This window comes from Prionailurus bengalensis, chromosome D4 (assembly GCF_016509475.1).
Source record: "Prionailurus bengalensis isolate Pbe53 chromosome D4, Fcat_Pben_1.1_paternal_pri, whole genome shotgun sequence".
Taxonomy (NCBI): domain Eukaryota; kingdom Metazoa; phylum Chordata; class Mammalia; order Carnivora; family Felidae; genus Prionailurus; species Prionailurus bengalensis.
Window position 1 is genome coordinate 80,774,167 of NC_057359.1, and position 20,161 is coordinate 80,794,327.

General features: G+C 46.0%; 1 protein-coding gene and 1 long non-coding RNA gene across 6 annotated transcripts in view; one reads left to right on the plus strand and one right to left on the minus strand.

Annotated features, from left to right (window-relative positions):
• LOC122475019 overlaps nucleotides 1-15,918 on the plus strand; it is a 67,993-nt gene extending 52,075 nt beyond the window's left edge. Inside the window, exon 6 of the long non-coding RNA XR_006295073.1 lies at nucleotides 13,690-15,918. This is a non-coding gene — a long non-coding RNA (uncharacterized LOC122475019). The remainder of the gene's footprint in view (nucleotides 1-13,689) is intronic.
• The window catches only part of GGTA1 (glycoprotein alpha-galactosyltransferase 1 (inactive)), a 57,821-nt gene continuing 48,200 nt past the window's right edge, over nucleotides 10,541-20,161 (minus strand). For all 5 annotated transcript variants that reach the window (XM_043566554.1, XM_043566553.1, XM_043566555.1 and 2 more), the window contains 2 exons: nucleotides 17,742-17,879; nucleotides 10,541-13,585 (listed from right to left, as the gene is read on the minus strand). In XM_043566554.1, coding sequence (XP_043422489.1) covers nucleotides 12,892-13,585; nucleotides 17,742-17,879 — 832 coding nt within the window. In that variant the 3' untranslated portion in view covers nucleotides 10,541-12,891. The remainder of the gene's footprint in view (nucleotides 13,586-17,741; nucleotides 17,880-20,161) is intronic.

Below are 20,161 nucleotides of genomic sequence, written 5' to 3' on the forward strand. Positions count from 1 at the left end.
AATCAAGAGTCAGCAGCTTAACAGACTGAGCCACCCAGGTGCCCCTAATGTTAGAAGTTTTCTGTTGATCTCCATTAATCCTAGAAAAAAAGGAGGGTGGTGAAGGATGATAACAAAATTAAATTAATACAGAATTAGAATGTTTTGACTCATAGGAAAGTAAATTATACACTCCAATGCCCCCAGAGACGACAGTCATGAATTCTCGAAGGGAAAATAAAATAAAAATTAAATAAAACTATTTGAAGGCAAAAGAGATGGACCGAAACCAGGCTGCTCCTTGAAAGGAGGGAAATGTATTGGGTAAAGTTTACATTTATACAACTTTTCATTTTGAGGTTATCTCCCAATTTACACGGAAGTGGGTAGCTAGAACTCAGAGAAAGACTTGAGTCAGGATGAAACTGGTAGATGTCAAGGAGGCTGAAAAGTAATAAAGAAAATCCCAGAAAGAGGAACACAGAACGGAGAACCCCCAGATCTGCACAGAAACTGACTTAAATCCTGGATGACAACTAAACTGTCCATGAAGAGGAAAAACTACAGTTTCCCCAGGAAATAGCAACGTTGGAAATTGAGCAATTTCCACTTACGCCCCCTGCAGGATAAATGGAGTTTGGAATTTGAGTCCAGCCCAGGTAACTATCTGTCCACACAAGAATCAACACTCTTCAGAGGAAAATGAGAGAATCCCGAGTCTCTACGTGTCATCTATAATGTCAGGCATACATTTTGGAAAAGTTAACAGACATGCAAAGAAACAGAAATACGTGACCCATAGCGAAGAGAAAGAGATCCCAATATAACTCAGGTGTTAGAAATAGTAAACACAGGGGCGCCTGGGTGGCTCAGTCGGTTGAGCCTCCGACTTCGGCTCAGGTCATGATCTCACGGTCCGTAAGTTCGAGCCCCGTGTTGGGCTCTGTGCTGACAGCTCAGAGCCTGGAGCCTGTTTCAGATTCTGTGTCTCCCTCTCTCTCTGCCCCTCCCCTATTCATGCTCTGTCTCTCTCTGTCTCAAAAATAAATAAACGTTAAAAAAAAAAAAGAAATGGTAAACACAGACCTTAAAGCAACAATTATAAAAATTTTTGAGGATTTATTGGAAAACTTGGCTAAAACAAAATGAACATACAGGAATTTCTCAGCAAAGAAATGGAAGCTATTTAAAAACAGACCTTCTAGGGACACTTGGGTGGCTCAGTCAGTTAAATGTCTGACTCTTGATTTCGGCTCAGGTCATGATCTCATGGTTTGTGGGATCAAGCCCCATGTCGGGCTCCCTGCTGTCAGCGCAGAACCCGCATGGAATCCTGTGTTCCCCCTCTCTCTCTGCCCCTCCCCTGCTCACACTCCCTCTCTCAAAAATTAATCAACATTTTAAAGAAATCTAAGAAAAATGGACATTCTAGAACTTTAAAAGTACCATATTTGAAATGAGGATGTCAGTGGATGGGTTTACAAATGGATTGTATACAGTAGAAGAAAAGGTCAGTGAAATGAAAGACAGATCAATGCTAACCATCTTCTGTGAAAAAGAGAGGAAATGAAAATCCATTTACATTTACACTGCAGTCAGAAGCCACCTTAGCCATCCACATGCAGAAATTTCCACACTCTCTCATTACGATAGTCTCTCCAAGAGGAGGGCCTTCTGGAGGAGGGAAAAAGAAGGGGAAGCAGTGTCTGGTGGTTCAGCAAATAGGATGGCGAGGCATGAGCCGGCATAAGAATGTTCAAAACCTGTTTTAAAGCCCATCCGCTTTCAGGAGGTGTTTGAGATGGCTTACTATTAAGAAGGTATAAGCAGGGATACAACACAAGCATTTTTTTTAAGGCAACAGAAAAAGAAACATTTATTTAGTCACTTAGGTCGGTGTTTTCACATGACCTTGGGCGTCCTTGCCACTTCATCAGAATGAAGGTTTAACCTTCATGTAAGTACTGTAAGGAGGGACTTACTTCTATCATTTAGCTATTTGTTTTCTATATGCCTTGTGCCTTTTTTTTGTTCCTTATTTTCTGCATTACTGTCTTCTTTCATGTTTAATTTTTTGTGGTGAAGTATTTAAATTCTTTTTGCATTTCCTTTTGTGTGTGTTCTGTGGCTATTTTCTTCATGGTTATTATGGGGTGCATTCAATTCCTGAAGTTATTACACTCAAGTTAGAATTTATACCACCTTAACTTCAATAACATACCGAAACTGTTCCTTCACACCCCTGTCCCCACCTCTCTTGATTGTCGATGTCACAAAATTACATCTTTATACATGGTGTCTCCAAAAACCATAAACAAATAACTCTTTGAAATCCATTAGCGTCTTAAATTATGTAGCAAACAAAATTTGGAGTTACAAACCAAAGTTATAATAATACTAGCCTTTAGACTAGTAATTTTTAAGACTCTATTAGTCTCTAAAGTAACATAGGAAACAGAAACTAGAGTTGTACACTGTCGTTACAATGCTGGCTTTTATAATTGCCCATGTATTTTATTTTGTTTATTTTTTTATTTTTTTAAGTTTATTTATTATTTATTTTGAGAAAGAGAGAGAGAGAGAGAGAGAAAGGGGGGGAAGGAGAGGGGGAAGAGAGAGAGGGCGAGAGAGAGGATTCCAAGTAGGCTCCACACTGTCAGTGCAGAGGTGATGTAGGACTCAAACCCACAAAGCGTGAGATCATGACCTGAGCTGAAGTCAGATGCTTAACTTACTGAGCCACCCAGGCAACCCTATTTTTAATTTTTTTTAATGTACATATTTTAAATGTTTATTTATTTTTAAGAGAGAAGAGGGAGCACTAGCAGGGGAGGGGCAGAGAGAGGGGGGGACAGAGGAACTGAAGAGGGCTCTGCACCGACAGTGGAGAGCCTGATGCGGGGCTCAAACTCACAAACTGAGAGATCATGACCTGAGCCGGAGTCAGATGCAACCAGCTGAGCCAACCAGGTGCCCTGCCCATGTGTTTACTTTGATGAATATCTTTACTTTTCCATATAGCTTTGAGTTACTATCTAATGTCCTTTCATTTCACCCTGCAAGACTCTCTTCTGACTTTCAGTTTCTAATGAGAAATCTGCCAGTAATCTTATTAAGGATCCCTTGTATGTGATGAGTCATTTCTCTCTTGCTGTTTTCAAGAGTCTCTTTGTCTTTATCTTAATTTTTCAAAAGTTTGATTATAATGTGTCTCAGTGTAGGGTCTTTTTCAGTTCATCTTACTTGGAGTTGATTGAGCTTCGTGGATGTTTATATTCATCTCTTTCATCAAACTTGGGATGTTTTCATGCATTATTTCTTGACATATTCTCTTTCTCTTCTTCTGGGATGCCCCCAACGCATATGTTGCTCTGCTCAATGATGTCCCATGTTTCTTAGGCTCTGTTCACTTTTCTTCAATCTTTTTACTTTTCATTCCTCAAACTCGATATTTATTGTCCTGTCTTCAAGCTCACTGATTCTTCCTTTTGCCTGCTTAAATCTGCCTTTAAATCCCTCTAGTGAATATTTCATTTTAGTTATTGTCATTTTCAGCTCTAGGATTTCTGTTTGGTTGCTCTTTAGGCTCTCTCTCTATTTTACTTCCATTTTGTTCATACATCATTTTCTTGACTTCTCCCACATCTTCTTTTCATTCTCTGAGCATCTTTGACAGTTGTCTTTGTCTAATATATTGGCCATCAGGCCTTTTTCAGGAACAATTTCTGTTTATTTTTCTCCTTTGAATGAGCCATACTTTTCTGTTTCCTTGTATGCCTTGTGATTTTTTTCTTGAAAACTGGACATTTAAATCTAATACTGTGATACCTCTGGAAGTTAGATTTTCCTCTTTCCCCAAGGTTAGCTGTTTTTTGTTATTGTTTTCATTTATTGTTTTTGCTTTTTTTTTCTTTTTAATTATAGGCTGTCTCTGTTCCAAGGATCAGGATAAGTTGTAAATTTAACATCTTCTAGGTCTTTTCTGAGTATTTCCTTGGGTATGCATGGTCACTTACTAATTTCCCTGTATATGTAGTCTTTATCGAGTCTCCTAGTCTTTCGTATCTGGCTCCCCAAAGAGGAAAAGGGAAAAATGAGAAGAGCGAAAAGGAGTGCTGGCCCTTTAAATCCCCTGGCTGTCACTTCAGCTGAAGGGGGAGGGGCTGGCAACAATGCGGAAGGGGCAACAATAGATGCCCGCCTCTTTGTCTGCACCTCTGTGATCCTAAGCAGCAATTAGTGATCAGAGCCCATTCTGGCTCCCATAAGCTGCCAGGAACATGTGCACAACTGCCTGCCACATGGCTGGGGGTGGAGAATAGGTGGCCGCTACTGTGCTAAGAGCTGAAATTGACCAAAATTAATCTTAATCTACCATCCAAGCCCTCCCTTGGAAGTTGCAAGCTTTCAATAGACTCCAGAGTTCCAAAATGGTTACGTCAGACACATTCTGCCAGTGCAATTATTGTCTAGGTGGGGAGACAGATTCCTGGTGTTTCCTATTCCACCATGTTCCCAGAATCATCTTTACCTGGGAAGTTTTTAGAAGTCCTAACACCCATCCAATTGAATCAGAATTTTGGGGGTTGGAACCAGGCATCAATATTAGTTCTCCAGGTAATTCCAGGATGCAGCCAGGTTTGAGAACCAGGGCTTTATACTCCCTACAGCCACGAGAGAGGCATAATTCCTATGGGCTAGTTTGGATTTTGGAATCAGGTGCCCTGCGCATGAGGATATCCAGCTGCCTTGCATTTGCCTGATAATATAAAAGCAGTAACCTTCAGTGAGATCCGGGGCAAGAGAAAGTTCTCCAGCTGGTCCAGCTTGTGGGCCAGTTGCCCTGCTACTGAACTCTTAGGGCCAATCCCATCTTACATAGTTCAAAGAATCTGTAGAATGGGATGATGGATGAAGACTGTGAAGCCTTGATGGAAAACTTAGAGCAGAGGCCCATTGAATTCCAAGGTGAGGAAATGCCTCTGGAGCACATAACCATCATGTCCTTCTTTTAAACGGTGTTGCTATAATTTTTCCTTTTTCCTTCATTGTGATTCACCACTGACTCTAGTGTATGTGGGTGTGAGCTATGTTTACCCCTTATTTTACAGATTGCTGATAGTCCGATGGGTTCTCTAAAGAACCAAAGGGGGGAAATAGTTATGACCTGGGGTCCGTAGTCTTTGAGAAGCCTGGCCTTCTGATGTTATCTGTGGATTCTGTGGTCTGGTATTAGGAGAGGGGACTGTGTGCTCAGGTGGTACATAACATTTTTGGATCACGGTAGCAGGGAATGTTTTAGATATTTTAGATACCTATTTTAGAAGTGATTGACAGCTAGACAGCTGTAAGTGGATTGTGGGAGACACTTGGAGAGGCACCTACCCAGCTCACAACAATATGTCCTTCGAACTGCCCTGCAGTGTGATCCACAGCCGCTGGGAGCAGGGTCGATGCTGTGCTGTTTGGGTTTTCTTTTCCAGGAATTTAAAGGTTGGGTTTTTTTTTAATGTTTTATTTATTTTTGAGAGAGAAAGCACCAGTGGGGGGAGGGGCAGAGAAAGGGGGGGACAGAGGATCCAAAGCAGGCTCTGCACTGACAGCAGTGAGCCCCATGCAGGGATCGAACCCACGAACCTCGTGATCATGACCCAAGCTGAAGTCGGACGCTCAACCGACTGAGCCACCCAGGTGCCCCAGGAATTTAAAGTTTTGAAGGAAGAAACCCTGAGTCTGGAAATAGTGGGGGGCCAAGCTATGCTGACAGACCCCTAGGGAAAGTTCACAAGTTTTAGCTGTTGAAGCTCTTCGAACTTCCCTGGCTCTTGCTCATGGCCCGGTTACAGTGATGGGCCGGGAAATTTTTATACAACCAACTACTAAAAAAGAAAAACGGAAGAGGAAGCAAAGGAAACAAGAAGTCCTGCAATGTTTGTTGACCCCCATGGTATAAACACGCCCACTGGGGCCCATATCAAGCTCCCACGGTGAGGTCACCACACAGGGAGTTGGGGGGCAAGGAGGTATGCTACGGTGGCCAACTCTTTCTTGTATTCAGTGGAACTTTCCCTACCAAAAAATAACCTCCCCCAAATCTCCCTTTCAGATTTAGACAGCTCAGGGGGATGTCTGTTCCTTGCAATAAAAATACTTTTCCCTAAAATACCTAGCTAGCATAACCACGTTTCATTCTGAACAGTTAGTCAATTCACTCAAAGTATCTTCTGATTTTGGCTGGTTTTTCACAGGCACATTCTTTAGATGTTTTTAGCTATTTTCATTTATTCATATCTTTTTCTACAATTGTGCAGTCTTCACCATATCTAGAGAGGAATGTGGTTTTTTTTTTTTTTTGAAAGTTTATTTATTTATTTTGAAAGAATGTGAGCAGAGAAGGTGCAGAGAAAGAGGGAGAAAGAGAATCCCAAACAGGCTCCACGGAGCCCACTGCAGGGCTAGATGTGGGGCTCCATACGGGGCTTGATCCCATAACCCTGGGATCATGACCTGAACCAAGATTTGTATTTGGAAGCTCAACTGACTGAGCCAGCCAGGCACCCTAGAATGTTTTTAATGGCTGCAGTAGCTTAGGCTAAGTGTTAACTTTGGAAATTCCTGCCCTCCAGTGTCCAGTATACAGAACTACTTCTGTCTTAGCTGTGGAATGTTACAGGTGTAAGAAGAGGTGAGTTCGAGGCTCTTGACACCCATCAGGGACTATTCCTAGGGTATAGGCCGTTAGGTATTGTGCATATTGACTCCCCAGTGTTTCTTAGTTAATGAAGTCCAAAGGAAATTTTACACCATGGTTTCTCAACCTTGTCATTATTGACATTTTGAACCAGATAATTATTGGGTGTGTGTGCGGGGGGCAGGGGGCTGTCCTGTGTATTGTAGGAGGTTTAGCAACATCCCTGGCCTCTACCCACTAAATATGAATAGCATCCCCAGCCCCCAAGTTAACCAACGATATCTTGGACATTGCCAAACATCCCTGGGGTCAGGGCAGGGGGGAATGGTGGTCCTGTAAAATGATCCTGGTTGTCTGGCTGAGAGGTGCCTGAGTGACTCAGTAGGTTAAGCATCTGACTTTGGCTCAGGTCACGATCTCGCTGTTCGTGAGTTCAGGCCCCATGTTGGGCTCTGTGTTGATAGCTCAAAGCCTGGAGCCTGCTTCCGATTCTGTGTCTAGCTTCTCTCTCTGCCTCTCCCCTGCTTGTACTCTGTCTCTCCAAAATAAATAGACATTAAAAAATAAAATAAAATAAAATAAAATAAAATAAAATAAAATAAAATCATCTTGGTTGAGAACCACTGCTCCACACTGATGAACCCAATTTGACCCAGCAGCACTGAACTTAAGCAGCACTGAACCTAGCAGGTTATGGCCCCAGGTTAGAGCCCGAAGCACAGGTCCCCATACTGTGTACGACATACAGAATGGAAAGTTCCAGGTGCCAGATGTGAAAGCATGCTTTGTGGTAGGACATAGAGTCTACAATCAAAATTTAAAAATTTTAAATTAAAAACAATCATTTCTTATTAGGCATGATGGGAGTGGGTGTGATGATTCATTCATTCATTCATTCATTCATTTAGTAGCTATGCATTAAGTGGTGTCTCTGAGGTAGGTGATGTAATAAGGGCTGGAACTGATGCAAAGGCAAACTATGGACCTGCTTTAAGCAGCTAACAATTCTAGAAGGGTTCAACGGGGATATCTTCAGTTACAAGAGAAAGCCCATTTCCATCTGACTTAATAATGGGACTCACACATTTGAAAAGCCCACAAGCAGTGCAGGCTTCAGGTAAGGCTGGAGCCAGGGACTCAGGTTGTCGTCAAGGACTGCATTTCCTTCAGCGTCCCTGTTCCTCGTGTCCTATTGTCCGTTTCATCCTAACTCTGACCTCTCTGTGGTCAAGCTCCCAATACAACTTGTGTCCTCATTTCCCAAGAGAACCTGAGATTCGCTTTCATTGGACCAATTTAGGTCACCTGCCCACCACTGAATCAACCATTGCCACCAAGGGCATGGGAAGTGCTGATCAGCTTAGTCTGGATCCTTTGCTCCATAGAAATCATGGAGACTCCATAAAGGAGCCCAGGCATTGCTAGGAGGGGAGAAAGAGAGCCACAAATGCTACACATATGTGGAGTCCTCATCCAGCCAAAGTGCTCACATGTTCTTTACCACTTTCCATGCAGGCTCTGCCAGGTGATTTCGTCCAGTACCAAGGCCCCGGCACCGTTTGTGTGGGTCTCCGCAAAGGTCTCCTGGTAGTCCTCTGTGCTTCACATCTGCTGCTCTTCCCTGGAACCCATTCCGTCTCCACTCCTCAGTCACCCCCTTCTCTTCTCTCAAAGCTCAGTTCAGAGTCAGCCCCTCTGACGCAGTCTCCTCCTCCCTTTCTCCATGCTTCCCTGGGCCCTGTATTGCTCATGTATCATTTGTCTGCTTCTCCAGCTTGGCTCTATGATGGCTTTAGACCTACATTCTAAGAGTTTTTGGTCTACTAAATTCTCTCTTGAATGCCTCATAAAGGAATTGAGAGCTTTTGGTGGTGATTCCTTTGGTGTCCTCCAGTTTCAAAAACAAGATGGTTAAAATGTGTGTGTGTGTGTGTGTGTGTGTGTGCATACGTTTGCATGCACATACATGAGAGAGAGAGTGGGGGAAGCAGATGGGAGCTGTGGAAAGAGCAAAGGCTTTAGACAGTCCTGGGTTTGAATCCTAGTCTGTGCCCTTACAGATCTGAGGCTTTGACGGCTGGACCCTCACTTAACTCTGCTTTCTCTCCTTAAAAAGTATGCATCACATGTTATGCATTCACTTTCTATGAGGCTTCACCCCTGTTGGTTTGCTATTGTGCCTATGTTCATTTATGCGTATTCATTTATGTAAGGTACATTTAACAAATAGTGCATTTAATAAATACTTGTTAACTGTAAGTATTGCCATAACTATGATTCCCTTATCAGTAAATCACATGGAGACTTTGGCTGGGAGACATCAAAGATGGTGTCATTCCAAGGATAAGAGAAGTGAGGCCCTTCAGGGCTTGAAGAAACCTGTCCCCTTCCAGCTGCATGGGACCCCCAGGTTAGAGAAGGAGTGGAAGGAGGAGGCATGGCTGTCCCTTCCACCTGCCCCCTCTGCCCAATCATGCCCTCCAAGGCACTGCCTTGGCACAACAGCGCAGTGTGTGTCCGCAGGGATTGCATCAGCCCTGCAGGCACAAAGTAAAGAATTATCACAGGGGCGCCTGGGTGGCTCAGTTGGTTAAGCATCCAACTTGATTTCAGCTCAGGCCTGATCTCACAGTTCGTAAGTTTGGGCCCTGCTTTGGGCTCTGCGCTGCCTGTACGGAGTCTATTGGGAATTCTCTCTCTCCTTCTCTGCCCCTTCCCTGCTAGTTCTCTCTCTCTCTGTCTCAAAATAAAATTTAAAAAGAAAAATGTTTTCTTTTTAAAGAGAATGATCACAGTCTTTTATTTATTTATTTTTTATAGGATCCATTTTAAATAATTTAATGCATTTGGGGAGGTTTCATGCAGAAAAAGTGGGAAATAGTACAACAGGCTTGGGGACACAGTTTTTATTTAAAAAAAATTTGGGGCGCCTGGGTGGCGCAGTCGGTTAAGCGTCCGACTTCAGCCAGGTCACGGTCTCGCGGTCTGTGAGTTCGAGCCCCGCGTCAGGCTCTGGGCTGATGGCTCAGAGCCTGGAGCCTGTTTCCGATTCTGTGTCTCCCTCTCTCTCTGCCCCTCCCCTGTTCATGCTCTGTCTCTCTCTGTCCCAAAATAAATAAACGTTGAAAAAAAAATTAAAAAAAAATTTTTTTAATGTTTATTTATTTTTGAGAGAGAGGGAGAGAGAGAGAGAGAGAGGAAGTGGGGGAGGGGCAGAGAGAGAGGGAGACACGGAATCCGAAGCAGGCTCCAGGCTCTGAGCTGCCAGCACAGAGCCTGACACAGGGCTCGAACCCACGAACCACCAGATCATGACCTGAGCAGAAGTTGGATGCTTAACTGACTGAGCCACCCAGGTGCCCCTTACACACCTAATTTTTAAAATATTCTTATGGAAAAAATGCCCCTTTATAAGATACTTCTATAAAGTTGCATCTTCCGGGACGTCTGAGTGGCTCAGTCGGTTAGGCTGCTATTGATTTCGGCTCAGGGCATGGTCTCATGGTTCGTAGGTTCGAGCCCCGAGTCGGGGTCTGGTGCTGACAGCGTGAAGCCTGCTTGGGATTCTCTCTCTCCCCTTCTCTCTCTGTTCCTCCCCCACTTGTGCTCTCTCTCTCAAAATAAATAAACTAAAAAACAAATAAAGTTGCATTTTCCTTGATATGAAACACACGCAGCCCTTCATATGTGTATGTTAACACATTTATCCTTGCCAGCTTCTCTGGTTTGAGCTTCAGCTCAGTCATTTGCTAGCTGGGTGGCTAACCTTGCTGACTATCACTCTGCTTATCTATAAAATGAAAATAATTCTCTCCAATGAGGGAATGATGCCCTGGTGTATATCCAGTGTGCCACACTACATCAGTCCGGTCGGTTTTCATCTTTCCATTTATTACAAATACACCCGCCCTGACTTTGCTGGAGATCCAGCCTTTTTCCAGAGCCTCCTTGGCCACATATATTCCCCAGAGGTCAGGACTAATAATCCCCAGATGTAGTTATGACACTGTTTTCTCCCTCTGTGCTGGCGCCCCACCCTGGGGTTGAAGGGCAAGCCTTTTTCTTTCTGGTTCCTCCACTGGCAGTTAATTATTTCAATGCACCACTTTGGAAAGCTCTCCATAAGCACTTATTGTTTTGAAAGCTTGGGACTCTCAACCATGTTCTATCTTTGTAATAGTGAACACATTTTTAAGAGGACATCAGGACTTTTTGGAGTCTAAGAATTTAAAATGTTACAACTGACGATCCTGAACATCTTTGGGAGAAAATGCACAATCCATGACCAGACCAGGATCTACTGAGAAAATAATTTATTCAATTGTGAATTGTGAATTTTATTTTTTTTTTTAATGTTTAAGAATAACTATCAATGAGATCTGGAGTTTGGGGATTTAAATTTAAATGAGTAAAAAAAAAATATCCAGATTCCCTCAAAAGTAAACATCAACCCTCTTCCCTAATCTTTTAAGAGAGATCATTTCTTTGGTTTAGGATTTAAATGCTTAACTGTCTCTACTCCAGAATGGATGGATCCCAGGAAAGGTCAGTTCTGGAGAGGCAGTGTCCTGACATGCGGTCTCCATTTTCTTTTACAAAGCCCATTTCTTCAGAATTTTTGTTGTTGTCGTTGTTGGTTTTGCTTCATTTTGCTGGGTTGTGAGATTTTCTGGCACGGATTGAAGAGTAGGAGGCACAGTGACATGGTAGAAAAAAATGTAGGTTTCACTGTATCAAATAAGCCCATTGTGCTGAACACCAAGTGCAGTGGCTCTTCAAATAAATCACTTAAAAGTGGAAACAAATGACCAAAACTGGAACACGAGCAAACTATAAATACACCTGCATATGTAAATGCTGCCTCCTAACTCCTGTACATCGAATTGCTCAACTTGAAGTAATGCGTAGGATTCCATAGCTTCTCTTAGAGAAGGGAATTGTATGTTAAGCTGTTCATTCATGAGGACTGGGTCTCTCACCGCCATCCCCTCTGCTTTCGATATAAAATCAATTAGCCATTTTATTAAATGTATCTGGTTGTCACACTTCAGTAGTGCAGACAGGGCAGGGGAAAATGAAAAGTTACTTGACCCGAGGGCTTTCCAAACTCCTTGATGTCAGCCCTCCAGGTTGGGGCGTGACGGGCTGCGGGGACCCTGAGGGTTAGAGCAGGTGGCAGCAGGGCATGTTGATGACTTATTGTCATGAAGCCCGGGTTTGGGAAACGTAACTCCTTGCAAGCCTCTTCAGTCCACTGCGGGCCGTTGCCTTCTCTGACACCATCCACTTCTCCGGCCAAGGAACTGAAGACCGGAGTCTGGCGGACTGAATGCGCCTTGGGCAAAACAAGAAACATCCTCCACTCAAGTCCCCACAGTGCTGGTCGTTGCGGGTCTGAGGAAGCCAGAGACTACCCACCCTGCCCCCCACTCAGCGCCCGGATCCATGCTGTGTTTAAGGACCAGCCCCGTGCCCTGGGCCCCTCCCAGGTGGCCCACAGATATCAGCCTCCTCTTTTTCCACTCTCTTTGCTTTTCCATGGCAAACTCAACTCTGAGTCTGCTTTCACTCCATGCTGAGCAACCACTGGCTCATTCAGATTCCCCGTGACTCCAAACACGCGCCACCATGATCTCCCTTGGGAATCTCCACCAGGAAGATTCTGCACGGGAGCCAAACAACATTTTCCCGATGGGAAAAGAACACGGGTGGCAAATGGCCTGAAGCAGTCTGCCAGTGAAACCATGTGAGGATTGATTGCCAAGGTGGACCGTGCCCTTACTCAGAGTTCTTCTGTCGCCAAGCAACTCGATAATGCTTGGGACTCAGCAGAGGCACTGAAGTCAAGGGGATGACCCCCTCCCCCCACAATCGTATCTTGCTGCCAAACACTTCCCTTAGCACCCTTTTCTCCAGTACATTATCTGGCACATGTAGAGTGTTTCTGGCTTTTTCTTTGCCTGTGTCAATTTTTTGGTGAGCGTTTGGTCCAGTTGATAGTATTTCCCCCAAACCCAGAAGAGATCAGAAATCACTGGGAATTTACATCTGATTCCTATAGGTTTCATCCTCCCATAATGCAAGGTTCAAAGTTACCAGGAAGAAGAGAAGTTGGCGGTTTGTTAGTATTGTTTAAAAGTTAAAATTAAGTGTTACTTTTCTGAGGAAGTAGCCAGAATGCTACTCTCTCAAATTCAGAAACCTACCGGCACAATTTAAAATCAGATATTATTTCTAACCAAATTATACTCTTTCGTCTGCCAAGATATCTTGACAATCTTAATATCTGAAGGCAAGCCTATATGATAATCCCAACAATATTCTGGGGATAAAATTTTAGTGGGTTTGTTGAGAAGGAAATACTTATTTAGGTGGCTTTCATCATGCCACTCGGCTTCTATGTCATTTTTCTTGTCCTGGAGAATTCCCTTGAAGCACTCCTGGGTGATGTTTAGGACCTGAGTGGGCGTTCCTCCAAAAATGGCAGCGTGGTAATAAAAATCTCCCTCGCCGAACGGAATGTATGCTGCGGATTCCTTCCGCCTCTCATAGGTAAACTCGTCAGGATCTGCCTTGTACCACCAGGCCTGTAGCTGAGCCACCGACTGGCCCAGGGTCTCCACTCCAAAGCTATCTTGGAAGACCTGGTCCACGTCCATGCAGAAGAGGAAGTCCACCTCATGCTGGATGTGGGCCACAATGTGCTCCCCGATGATCTTCATGCGCATCATGCTGATGTCCTGCCACCTCTTCTCAGGCTTGATCTCAAACACTTTGAAGGAACGCAGAGGACCCAGCTCTATCAAGGGCATCTTGGAGACATCGTCCACCATGATGTAAAATATGACTTTGTGGCCAACCATGAAGTACCTATTAGCAGATATTAAGAACTCCTCCAAGTAATGCTCAATGTATCTGAAACAAAGGAGAAGGGGACAAATTTAACCACTGGGATTTAACCACAGGAGGCTGCGTGCTATTCTAATCATCTTTTCGTTTTGTTTTGTTTTGTTTTGCAGTTTAGGGGAGGAATGGTTTCCCCTCTCCCAGACATGTGTTTTCCACATCTGATAGTGTAACATTCCTGGCTGCCTTCCACCATTCATTCGCTCCACTTTGGGGAAGAGGAGTGACTTACCTGCTGATTTTGGAAGAGTGACAGGGCCTCTGCAGCCCTGCCCCCACCACTCTGCCTCTTGGAAATGGCCACCAGCCAGGTGGGGAGAGTCTGTGCTCCGAACGGCTCGGGGCCTTAAAGTGAGCCCTAGTGAGACAGGCCCTACTCCGCATCTGGAAGCCTGGGTACCTAATCTTTCGGATTCCGTGATTCAGTAGCAGGAGACCTAGGGTCTGCAAATAGAAGCCACTTTCTCCGGCACCAGCTTTAACTGTGATAAAGGTGATGTTCACTATCATCTACCTTATTTAGCCTTTTGTCTTGTTTATCAGTTGGGCTGGACTGGGGGCAGGCAGAATGGGTGCTAGTTATTTTTCCCCCAGCTTCACTGAGGTGGAATTGACATAGAGCAACGTGGGAGTGTCGGGCGTCCAAAGTGTTGATCTGACATGCTTACATATTACGCAATGATTACCACTATAGCCTTAGCTGATACCTCCATCGTGTCACATAACCACCGTCTCTTTTTTGTGGTGAGAACATTGGAAGTCTATTCTCTTAACAACTTTCAAGTGTATAATACGGTTTTATTAGCTATTATCACCAGGATATACACCAGATCCCTCGAACTTACTCATCTTATAACTGGAAATTTGTGTATCCTCTGCCCAACAGCAGGGGACACCACTTCTCCCTCAAACTATACCCAACGTTGCTCCTGCCCTACCAGATGCAAGAGTGACATCTGGGTCCTTTGGGGATGTATTAAGCCTAACCATCACCATTCTTATATCCTCCTCTGGGACCCAGAGAATGGGTTATGGGACGGGGATATCCCTCCATATTACATATTCACCCCGTGAGCCTCCCACTGCTCACCCCAAACGCCAATCCACTGTTAAGACACCACCATCGTAAGACTCATCCAAACACCAGAGCAAACAACCCCTGACTTAAGCTTGGTTTAACTATCTTTTCCTTGTTTTTCACAATACATTTTATTTCTTGGAGCATTTTTAGGTTCACAGCAACACTGAGCTGAAAGCACAGAAAGTTCCCATGTACCTTCCCTGCCCCCCCTCCATGGCTTCCCCCCCACTATCAATATCTAGCATCAGGGTGATACGTGCCTTGCAATCCATGAGCCTACACTGACATGTCCTTATCACCTCCTGGTTTACACTAAGATCCACTCTTGGTGTTGTACATTCCATGGATTTGGACAAACGTACAGTGACATGTATCCGTCACTGTGTATGGTATTATATGGAGTATTTTCACTGCCCTAAAAATCCTGTGTGCTGCCTGTTCATCCACCCCCGGCAACTACTGATCTTTGACTGTCTCCAGAGTGTTGCCTTTTCCAGAATGTCACAGAGTTGGAACCATACAGTATACAGCCCCTTTAGATTGGTTTCTGTCACTAAGTAACATGCATTCAAGGTTCCTTCATATCTTTGCCTGGCTTGATAGCTTATTTCTTTTTAGCACTGATAATATTCTAGATGTTACAGTTTATTTATCCACTCACCTACCGAAGGACGTCTTGGTGGCCTGCAAGTTTTGGCCATTAGGAATAAAGCTGCCGTAAACATCTGTGTATAGGGTTGTTTTGTAGACATAAGTTTCCAACTCCTTTGGCTGAACACCAAGGAGGGCCCTTGCTGGACTGCGTGGTACCATTAATGTTTAGTTTTGTAAGAATCTGCCAAACCATCTTCCAAATGGTTGCACCGTTTTACGTTCCTACCAGTAATGAATGAGCATCTCTGTCGCTCCACACCCTTGCCAGCATTTGGCATTGTCAGTGTTTTGGATTTGGGCCATTCTAATGGGTGGGTGGCGATGTTTTAGCTATGTATGTATTCATTCAAGACACATCGTGTTGGTGTCTCCCGCGACCCAGGCTACACAGTAGTAGTCAGACAGCTTAACGCGACTCATGCAGACCCCAGACTCAGGCCCAGCTCAGTGAATGTGGACTGACTTTAATTTGCTGATCATGCCAGCAGCCAATCAAGATGTTTTGTGAGCCATTATAACCGGCACTCTGTTTTGCTTTTTGGTTGCTGCCTGGATTTCCTTTCTTTACTACCAAAATAAAGTGTGCTTTTAATGCCGCCCTCTAGAAGCCCGAGAGTTTACGGTACTGATTCATTTAAATGGAAAGAAGAGATCTGAGCAGTACAAACAGGGAGTTTAACACGGCTCTGTGGCCGATTGCCAGGAAATTCTTGGGCACTCTGGAACTTTAAGAAAAATCTATTGTGTTCTGAAGCTTCGGAGACAATCCAGGGGCAAGGGAGGAGGGAGCCCCTGGAGGTTTAACATTGTTTAGGGATTAAAACACTGCTGTTGGCTTCCTGCATTGTTATTTGAAAACAAACCAAACATCACACCTCCTAAAAGTCCAGATCCACTCTTGTGAGGATTTATTGCTGCTGAGCACCTCTCATGCCTCACAGCCGAGAGCATAGGGCTTTCCCCAGGATACGGGATTTACAAATAGGGCTTTCTCCAGGATATGCGATTTACGGCTTGGTTCTGCAGAGTCGCAAACTGGACGGTGAAGCCATTGTGGAGTGTTCTGTGCTTTTGGGGAACACCTGCATCGAATCCCTCTACGACATTCGTGTCGCGGGCTTAGGTGAGCTGAGTATCGCCTCCTGACTCAGAACGGTACAGAGTCTCCCGAGGAAAATGTCAAAACGCCAGAGTCAGCTGTCTCTATTAGAGATGCCGCCCAGGTGACTAACCAGGTCACCGTACCTGATTAGTATTGCAACAGCAATGGCTTCTGGCCTCTGGGTTGGAGGTCTCAGGAGCTTCACGGAGCTCTCCTTCAGGCCCTACGGTGGGCAGAGCCCAAGCTCAGATCAGCCGAGGCCTTTGACACTCTTTGTACAGGCCGAGGGATCAACTTCCCGTGTGGTTTTCAGGAGAGGAACCGGAGGAAAGGCTCACAGCGGGGGTTGGGGAAGAGGCAAATCGAACTCTTGCTTTTGGGGGAAACAAACCCACAGAAACTCTCCAAGAGAGCAAAACGGGTTACATTTTAAAACTAATATTGCGGCTACTAATTTCGAGTAAGAATGATTGCAGCTTTAGGGCCGCCTGGGTGGCGCAGTCGGTTAAGCGTCCGACTTCAGCCAGGTCACGATCTCGCGGCCCGTGAGTTCGAGCCCCGCGTCAGGCTCTGGGCTGATGGCTCGGAGCCTGGAGCCTGTTTCCGATTCTGTGTCTCCCTCTCTCTCTGCCCCTCCCCCGTTCATGTTCTGTCTCTCTCTGTCCCAAAATAAATAAAAAACGTTGAAAAAAAAATTAAAAAAAAAAAAAGAATGATTGCAGCTTTGGAAGGGGGGTTCTAAACGAGGAAATGGAATCTGAATCAGGAACCTCCCCAACGTCTAGAAGAGGAAATTCTGGCTGGCTGAATCTCTGGGAGCCAAGGAAGGCCCGAGGAACCCAAGGAAGAGCGGTCAGCCATGTTCCAATGTGGAGAACCACCCCTCTTGGGTCAGTCTGGATCCATAGCTTGCTGTAAATCCTCCAGTCCTCGGTCCTGGTCTTGAGAGTGTAGGGCAAAGAGTGACACGTGTTTGGGCCCACAGCTGCCATTTTTGGAACTTCCAGAGAAAGCCATGGAGGTCAGGAAGGAGGTTGTTGTGGGTGGACTGCGGACTCTAGGCTCGGTGGGTGTAGCAGACATTTTTACCTGCAACCCGAGACCCTCACTTTGAGGTGGGAAGGAGTCGACTCAGCTACTATTGTTTTGCTCTGTCAGCCTTTTGGGGGCCTCAGCAGAAACAAGACTAAAACGGTCCTGTTCTAACATTCTCCTATTTAATAATTCAGACAAGGCAGGAAGCGCTCCGTAAGCCCAGGGGGCCCCTCACAAACATCTGGACGATGAAACAAGAAAAGACGGAGGTCGACTTTATTAGGGACACTTACCTTCCGACAGCAAAGACCGTTAGACCCACGGTAATTTTCTGTCTGGCGTAATAATTTTCTAAGATGGCTTTGTTGTAAGTGCCTTCCCACACGACCGGCGCCTTCCATTCGGTCACCGTCACAACATCGGGACGTTTCCTGGTGACAAAACATAGGGCCCCATGAGGCAGGACAGCTTTCCTAAGGTGGGGCAGAGGCTGTCCAAGGAAAAACTGGGGTCAGCTATGATATGCTGAGATTGTCCCTGGATCTGGACTGAGCCCCAGGCAGTTGGCTGGGTGGTGGGACATTTGCAGGGGCAGCATCTTCTGAGTGAGGGACAGGAGGCTCTCAGGTGCCTTTGAGGGCTGTCTTGGGGCCCTTATGGGGGGATCTTACCGGTATCTCTCATTCCCTCTGTCCTCTTTTGCTGCTTTCCTAGCCCTCTTCTTCCTTCTGGATCCCTTCTGCTATCTCCCGGCCCCTTTCTAAACTGCCTGTGGCAGTGTCATTTGGGTGTCATTTATCCCTGTGGGTGCCACCTGCACCTAAGGAGGTCCTAATTCTTGACTCGGGAGAACGGCAGAGTGACACTGGAGCCAAAAGAGAGCCATTGAGTCTAATCTGCCTTTTGCCGGAAAGGGATTTCTGGGTAAAAACTTGGTGATAGGCCAGAAAGGGCCCCAGATTGAAGGGGATTCTGGTGTTATCATTCGTTTTACAAACAAGGAGTCAGAGTCACCCCGAATAGAAGGGATTCAACAGAGGGCCCCCAAGGCCAAGGCCAGAACATGGGGCTCCAGCACAGACCCTCTGCTCAGACCACATTGCCTCTTTGGTAGGAGAGCGGGGTGGGGGTGGGGGGGGGGAAGGAGAGGCATGTTTTCTGCACTCAGAATGCTTGCAAGGGACTTGGCAAAGCCAATAAAAAAACACAGGAAGCAACACAAGAGCATCAGCAAACTGACCGACTGCAGAGGGTAGACACGCGGAAAGGCTGAGTAGCCGCTGGGGCTCAGCGGGAGGGGGTGACACAGACTCAGCTCTGACCCCCATTTGCTCAGGAAGTGGCTGCATTTCCCCTGCTGGGAGGCAGAGACTGCAACACAGTCATGAGACTCGATCCCCAGTGCGAACGGCCGTCCCGCCCATCCCCGTTAGGCATTTGCTTATACTTCATCCACCGAGGGGAGATGGCCAGTGACTGGGGCAAAGTCCTGCTGGTCCCTGCTGGGTCCCTGCTGGCAGCATGCATGTGGCCCTGGCGAGGCCGTTGGGGAGATGTCAGCAAATCGATGGAGCGATGAGAACTCCCCCCACCCCGCCCGCCCCAGTCCTGCACATCAGTGGGGGGAGGGTTTGCACAAAACTCCTATCGCCTCAGCAAAGCTGGGGTTTCCACAGTGAGGTTGGGCAAGGCTGGGTCGACCCCCATCTGGCCCCAGCCCCGGCCCCAGAGTGGAAAAGAGCCTCGGGAAACTCATCCTCCTGTCCATCTGTCACCAAGCTCTTCGCTCTAATTCTTGAGATGATAATCCCTCCCTTCTGGAGCCCGTGCCCCGCTTCCGGCCTCCTCCCTCCTCCTGCACAGCTGAATGGCCCCCAGAGGTGGGAGGGGGGCGCTCCGAGGCTGCTGTCCCGGCCCTCCCCCATCTGTCTGCAGTCTCAGCTCGGCCCTCGCACCCCACGTGGGCTGGCTGCACAGAGAACAGCTGCTCTTGGTTTCCTTCAATCGTGAAATGAAAGCACCTTCACCTACACTTTCTCGTTTAGTGCTTGCAACGGTCCTGCCACATATGTCCATTGTGCAGGTAAGAAAACCAAGGCTGGTCCAAGGTCACACAGCTGGCTGCCGCTGATGGTAACTAAGATCCGCTGAGCACTTCCTGTGAGACCAGGCACCGTCGTGCTAAGGGCGTCACCCTCCAGAGGTGCTATGCCGATCCCCATTTTATCCATGAGTGGCACAGAGAGGTTAATTAACTTGTCCAAAGTCACACAGCTAGTAAGGGGCAAAGCCGGTTTTGGAACCCAGGTGGTCCCACTCTGGAGTCCATGCTCTGAGCTATGAAGCCCTACATTGCGGCTTCTATGGACACTTACTCCCCGTGCTGACGAAGCTGGGGGTAAAACCCACGTATGTCATGTTTTAACTTTAAGCTAAGGTTTCACTGAACTTAGCGACTCTGGCATTCTTACCAGTGTGCAATGAGAAAGAGCGAGCTTCTGTTTTGTTATGTTTTTAGTCATATAACCGCCCCCCCCCCACCGCTTTGTTGAATGGCAGGATTTCAAACCACAAAACACCACACACACACATACACACACACACACATGCACGCATGACTTACACATCTATAACCAACGTTTCTGAACTTAAATTCTCCCCTGTATCACTGCCTCATTCATCGTCGTCCTTAGTTTTAGCCCGTTGAAGATAC